A 6,784-nucleotide genomic window follows, 5' to 3' on the forward strand; every position below is an offset into this window, starting at 1 on the left:
CTTTAATACTCTGTAGTATTGTTTTCTGAGACAAAATTTCCAAAACACCTGGTGGATGCATCTGTCAGGGAGCAGCAGGAGTGGGCTTCTCCTCAAAGGGAGGTGAGCCAAGGGTGACAGAAAGGTACACACAGAGGCACTAGCCTCATCAGCGAAGATGCTCTTTGAAGAAACAGAGCAGGGCTGGTGACAATAACCAGGATCAGCCAGTACTGCAGTGATTGCCAGGCAAGTCTGTGGTGACAAGGCAAGTCCACAGAGACAAGGTAGGTCTGAGGTCAAAACAAGAAATTAAGTCTATGGGTCAGGGTCCAAATCAGCAAGGCACTTGGCCAGGCACAGGCACAGCTGCAACATAGCTCAGGCAGGGACCAGAGCTGAGCATGTGAGCTTCAGTGCAGCTCCCAAGCAAAGGTGGGGAGCCCCCAGTGAGCGCTTTCTTACACAGCTTTGTTTTTTCCACAACTCTGATCCAAGGTCTCTCAGCTGCGCCGTATTGGGGCTGGCATGTCTTTTCCCTGGAAGTCTTTTCCTTGAAGATAGTGGTAAGCAGGTGTTTATACCTCTTGCTCGTTTACAAGCAGAGCATACTGTTCACTAACAGTTGTATTTGGAGACAGTTCCTTTGGCTGCTGTTCTTCCTGTGGTATGCCTTTGGCTGTTACATGTACAACAAGGAACCAAATTCCACGTAATCTGCCATGTTCCCAGTCAGCTCCAGTGGGAAGGAGTGCAGGCACAGGCAAGTGTTGAGAAAGGCACAGGACAAGAGGCTAGCCTCAGATGGGAGGGATTCAGGGGGAGGAAGTTTGGGCAGATGGTTCAAAGACGGGTTTGTGGAGCAGGGGGACATGTCTTTGTGTGCCTTTGTTCCTCCCCTCACTGGTTTGTCTGTAGCTTCTGCAGTCATGAACTTCGTCAAAACCTGCTGCCTTTGAGATCTTGCAATCCTTTCTTCAGCCCACAGCTAATGGACTCTTTGATTTGATTAACCCTTCCTCTTCTTTCATCTCTGCCTTCCAGCTGGGCCCCATGCTTGACTCCTTGCAGTGCCCCTGTGCTTTCTGAGTGGTCCTTTCTGCAAATTTCACTTAAATTTACACTTAAAGTGAGATCAGCTGTTTTGCTTAGGGTCTCTCCATCCACATTCACTCCTGGTCTGTGTCTCTAGCATCCTCTTTTTAGGGATTATCTCAGAGACATAGGAATCTGGTACTTACGAGAGTTAAAATTGAGCTTTTGGTCATTGTCCCTATGGTCTCTTTTTTCGTCTGTTTTTCTGTAATGACAAGACATCCTTTGTGGGAAAGGTTAGACTGGACCCATTGCAAACTGGTTCTCGCAATCATTCCTTATATCTAGTCCTCCTTATGCTAGTTTGAAATACTGTCACCAAGATAATCCATTCTGAAAAAAACAATTTATCATAATGTTTCTCTGGTCTTTTCCTCAGGTCTTGGTCTCTGGACATCTCCCTCTTCCAAAGCAATGGGACAGAATGTCTTTTCTTTTGTGACAATATCTGTGTAGGTCAGTTTTGTGTTGACTGAAAATGGTGCTTCAGCTGATAAAGAAGCCGTGCAAGAAGTCAAGCATTGTGGCCCATTCATATCCCAGCTTGAAGCTCTTTCAAGAAACCCAGAAATTACCTAGAGGGCCAGTGATATGTGTAAACCACAACTGAACGTTAAAGAGCTCAGTTATGTTGAAAGCAGCTGGGCAAAGTGCCCGTGCCTGGCCCAGGGAATGTGCTGCAGACTGCTGAACAAAGTCTCCATTCTGGAGTGTGCAAAGCTCCCTCTGAGACCACTCAAAGTTTAAAGGCAGAATGTAAAACCAGGGGTTTTCAGCTTAAGAATGTGGCTGCCTGAAACCAGAGAGTATTCACTCATTCTCCTATTGATTTCATTCATTCACCCACATACCTATCTAGTGTAAAACATCAAGATGTGTGTGCCCAGGTGGTATGCCCAGGATCACTTGGGTGCTATGCAAAGGATATGATGTTCACTGTCAAGTCCTCGACACATCTCTGAGATCCTTTTTGACTGGCAACACCAAGCTAGTTTTTTGGACAGGTCTTTTGTGCCCTTTAACATTCACCAGCTGTAATGTATTGGGTGTTTGCAACAGTGCCTTGCTGACTCCAGCTTGCAAACCCACTTGTTGCTGCTCATTGTTCTGCAGCAATCCTTCCAAAGGTGCACTCTGCACTGAGCTTCTGCCATCCCTTACAGAGCTCTTCTGTGTGAGCAGAACTAGGCACATGCCATCCTCACTGACAAACACCCACAGTCCCACCCTAATACCAGAACTGAGAGGACATTCCTGCAATTTACTGCATGCCAGGTAATGTGACAGCACTGGATATAGTACTACAGAAGTTGTAAAGGGTACGGTAGAGCAGACCGGGATGCTTGCTCCTCCTGTTACTCTTGTATCCTCTCTTCAGGCAGCCAGGTGGCCTGGAGGAGAGTGGAACCCCACTTGAAAGCAAAAGAGTGAAGAACAAAGGCAGAAGCCCATGTGAGGGAGCTTACGGGAACATGGAGAGATCAAAAGGAAGGCAAAGCTGGGAAAGGATGCAGAAATGTATGAGAGAGAGAATGGTGATGGGGACAGATGTCAGAATTGGATGGATCATAAACTGGGAATAGGGGGAGGACAGGCCAAAAGATTATAACCACTAGAGATTATTTCTGTGCAGGACCTAACGCTGTACTTTGAATGTCTATGCCTCTGCTGTCTGGCATGTGTCCCAGCTGACTCTTATGGCTGGTCCATTTGGTGATAATAGCATGGTTTTGTTAACAATTACTTCATTTCTTCAGGGCTGGTAATCTAAGGTGAATGAGAACAACTGTTCTGGGCTCAGACTGAAGGTCCATCTCTGACATGTATGGAAGCTTTCCTTGTACTTGATCACCCTTGTCACCATCCTCTCAACTTTCCCTAATTCTATAATCTTCTTTCAGAGATAAGAGAACCTGAATTGTACACCTGGGGTTTTCTCTGTTTTTTCCCTTCTTTTTTCCTTCTATTTTTTAATGTCTTTCTAGAAATTCCTTGTCTTTTATTTGCTGTTTTCACCCCTAGCGAGCACTGAGTGGATATTTTTATGGAACTTGTGATCATTAGCCCACCATCTCTCTTCTGAGTGGCAGCAATCAGTGAAAAGCCCATTATTCTGTATGGGAAGGATTTTTTGTGTACAGAATTGTTTCTATTTTTGTCACTCTGTTCTTGTGAGCTCAAGTAAATGGATTTTAAAATGGTAGGTGACATTCAATGCAGTTGAAATTCATTATGTCATCCTTTGCGTTGTTTTAAGAGAATTCCATATATACAACCTTAGCTTCTTTTATTTTTTTTTTAATAAAACAGGAGTTCAGAAAGTCAGGAACCGGATTTCTCCTTATTGCATGTTCATTTTGACACAAACATTGTATGTTGTAGTGACATTTTCCTGCAGGGATCTGCCTGATTCAATTCTGATCATAGGAACAAAAGTGCGGGCAGTTTCAATAACTAACGCCAATTGTTTTTCTTTTCTTTTCTTTGAGGGGCAAATGTTCATGCGACTGACCCAAGCCGTAGACTGACTCCATGGGAATGGGCTTGTTACACAGGAAGATCAGAATCTGCCTTCATCATGCAAAAGCTGATGGACAGGCCATGCCCAGAACAGGTTTGTGATCAGTATAAACCAGAATGGCCAAAGATGAAGGAACTTCTTGCCAAGGCTGCAGAGCCAAAAAGCTGTTTGCAGAGGATTTCTGAGTGCATGAGGGCAACTCTCTCATTCCAGTCTTTCTATGGCCCAGAAGAAGATGGGGTCCTCGACCACATGGTAAAGGTGACAACAAGCTTGGGCAGTCCTTTCATTGCTCTGTCATGCCGGACTGTGTGCCCAGGCAGCCCACCTTCTGTGGGAAAACGCAGGCTGGCTGTGCAAGAAATCCTTAGGAAGCAGAGAGCCGAGGAGATCCGATCTCAGGACAAAGATCACGTTAGCAGCTACGAGAAGCTGTTTCAGAACTCCAAAGTCACACTGATCCCTAAGAAGAAGGACCGACGAGCCAGCCTGCAGCCCATCAGCCTTGCAGTCTCTCAAGTGAACACCATAGCCACCAGGAAAGCAAGCCTCTTGCCACTCCACCTGCTTAGACGGAGCAGTGTCAGGCCGGGATTTGTCATCCCCAAAGTCCGTATCAGCAAGGCTCCTCCACCCACTTTCCAACCAGAAAAGGCGAGAAGGAGGAGCAGCGCGAAGGACGACCCCTATTTGCAGATTCCCAAATGGAGGTACAAGGAGGTAAAAGAGGAGCGGAAGAAGGCAGAAGAACAGGAGAAGAAAAGAGCAGCAGAGGCTCAAAAGCAGAGGCAGGTATCTCCTGCCAGAAGCAGGACCTGATTTAAAGGCAGTTGTTTAGAAGGTTTCAGAGCGGTTAGTCTTGTTATCTGAGCAAGATAACAGATTGAATGCCTTCATGCATGCCCACTGCTCGTGGAGCTGGAATACTGAATAATGGCCTTTCAGGTGCAGAAACAGGGCAAGGGCTAACCCACAGTGTGTCTGATGGTGGAGCAGGAAGGTAATTTGAGGTGGAAGACTTACTAAGTTTACCTGCTGTTGGTAGGAATTCTTAAGCGGTGCAGTCCTTTTGCGGTTTCCTTTTTTTCCAGCTCCAGGTGAATGACTGAGAAACAGCTTGAAAAACAATATGACTGTGAAATGATTGTATTTCATGTTTGTTCATTTTGTAATGGACAAAATGCAGGAGTTGTGCTTTTGACACTAGACATTCCTCCCTCTCCTTCCTTACGTAGACGTATTGCAAGGTTTTATAGTAATAATGAAAACTTGAAAATAATGAAAATAATGAAAAGTTTAAAGTATACTACAGTGTTGGTGGGCAGTAAAAATCCAGGTCTACAATTGTTTTGAATATACTAAGCACTTTATTTTAATTCCAGTAATCAAAGTTTAAGACAGGATAGGTTTTGAACTGTACAGCTCTATGCAGTCGGTATGGATGCAGTTCTTAATGCTATTGTTTGTTCTGTTGAATACAAAAAGGGCTGCATATGAAACATTTCTGTAATTGAGGTATTCACATCCTCTTCAGGTATAAATCGGGGGCAGGGACTGATTTGTTTGGAGCAAGAGAGAAGCTGAGCTAATTTTTGAATGCCACTGTTGCATGGGATTTGCCTCTCCCATTAAGTTTCCCTGTATCTGCTACCTTTGTCTCCTCTTTAGTCTCAGGGAATATTTTGTTATTGCATTTAACTATGATATAAGGGAGATGGTGAGCCACAGGTGGGCTTTTATTGAGGTTGATATTTAAGTTCCTGTTAAAAAAACCCATCAGGTTTATTGTGAACTTTCCCAGATTATAGCTCGGACAGGAAAATTATGCAGCTTCCAGAAGTTCAGGCAATTTTCCGGGTATCAATCCAGCCATATGCTATGAACATCCAGTCAGAGATGCAGTATCGGGCAGCTCGGCCACAGATGTTTGGGAAACTGTGCCAGATGTCATTGTGAGCTTTGGTAGTTTGCCTCTGGGTGCCTGGAGAGGGCAGTACCTCATCCCTCCGCCTCAGCACTGGGAGAAACCTACCTTCCCTAGTAAGAGTGCATCTCAAAGCGGCAGTTCCCACAGGTTGCTGCAGGTTCTTGTGGTCCACGTTAAGGTTTCATTTGGTTTCCCTAGCAGTCTGAATGGCATGCCAAACCCTGGCAAATTCTGATAAGGGTGGGCTGTAAACCTTCTTCAGCTGCTTGCTGAAGAAAGACACCATTCGTAAAAGTAGAGGTCAGACACCAACAGCGAGTCACACATGCTCAGGCTACGTTTTTTCTCAGGCTTTGCTCCTGTTTGAAATTAAATGTGCTGTGGTGTATCATCCTCACGGTGTTGCTCTGCTGGAGCCCAGCCAGCCCCCAGCTGCTGCTGTCACCAGCTTCCCCCTTCAATTAAAGGGAAGGAAAACTTTTCCATCCTTTACTTCCACAGCACAAAGGCTGGCTACAGTCTCACTGAATTTGTAGTGAAATTGTGTGTCATGCGAGAAATAAATTCAGCTCATGGAAAACTAGCACCCAGATTGGTGTTGGTAGCTAGCGCCTGCAGGGTCAGGGCTTGACAGAGGTTATGGCAGACATATGAAACAAGGATTTTTCCACACAGCCTGTTCTTTGTACCTCTTGCTGGAGTAGCTGCACTGGCTAGACTGCATTGCCAGGTAACCTCCCAGGTCAGAGCTGGAGGAATATGCACGCTGCTAATAAACCTCCCCAGCCCTGTGAATACAAAGCAGATTTTAGTCTGCAAGTGCATCAGTGCTGTGCAGTTCATAGGCACCAATTTTGTAATGGATTTGGTATGACCAAAATATAAGATGAACTCATTTCTTTGGAGACTAGGAAGACAATCTTTTAGCTGTCTGTGGCAAACATATCAGGATGGATTTTGAATTGGTACACTGGATTAAACGGTTTAAGTTTTGTTTACTGCCAATCCAGCGTACTGACGATTTACCATTCAGATTCACTATCTGAAAAGCAACCTGTGCTGCAGGTGAACACTTGAATTTGCACTCTCGGTATCACTTGTAGGAGACATACAATTGACAGGTGCTCTCAGGGATTAACGTACAGCATGTTAAAATTAGGGGCTGAAAATGAAGCCGGTTTTCTAACCCTTTGTACTTTAATGCGTATATGTGTATAAGTATGTGATATTTCCATTAAAAGAGGTACAAGCTGTTAAATTTA

The 6,784-nt window shown here is 44.9% G+C and overlaps 1 protein-coding gene across 1 annotated transcript in view; it reads left to right on the forward strand.

Annotated features, from left to right (window-relative positions):
* ANKRD33B (ankyrin repeat domain 33B) overlaps positions 1-6,784 on the forward strand; it is a 47,995-nt gene extending 41,211 nt beyond the window's left edge. The window contains exon 4 of the mRNA XM_037381783.1: positions 3,564-6,784. Within this exon, the coding sequence (XP_037237680.1) occupies positions 3,564-4,414 (851 nt within the window). The 3' untranslated portion in view covers positions 4,415-6,784. The remainder of the gene's footprint in view (positions 1-3,563) is intronic.

Source organism: Falco rusticolus, chromosome 3 (assembly GCF_015220075.1).
Source record: "Falco rusticolus isolate bFalRus1 chromosome 3, bFalRus1.pri, whole genome shotgun sequence".
NCBI lineage: Eukaryota > Metazoa > Chordata > Aves > Falconiformes > Falconidae > Falco > Falco rusticolus.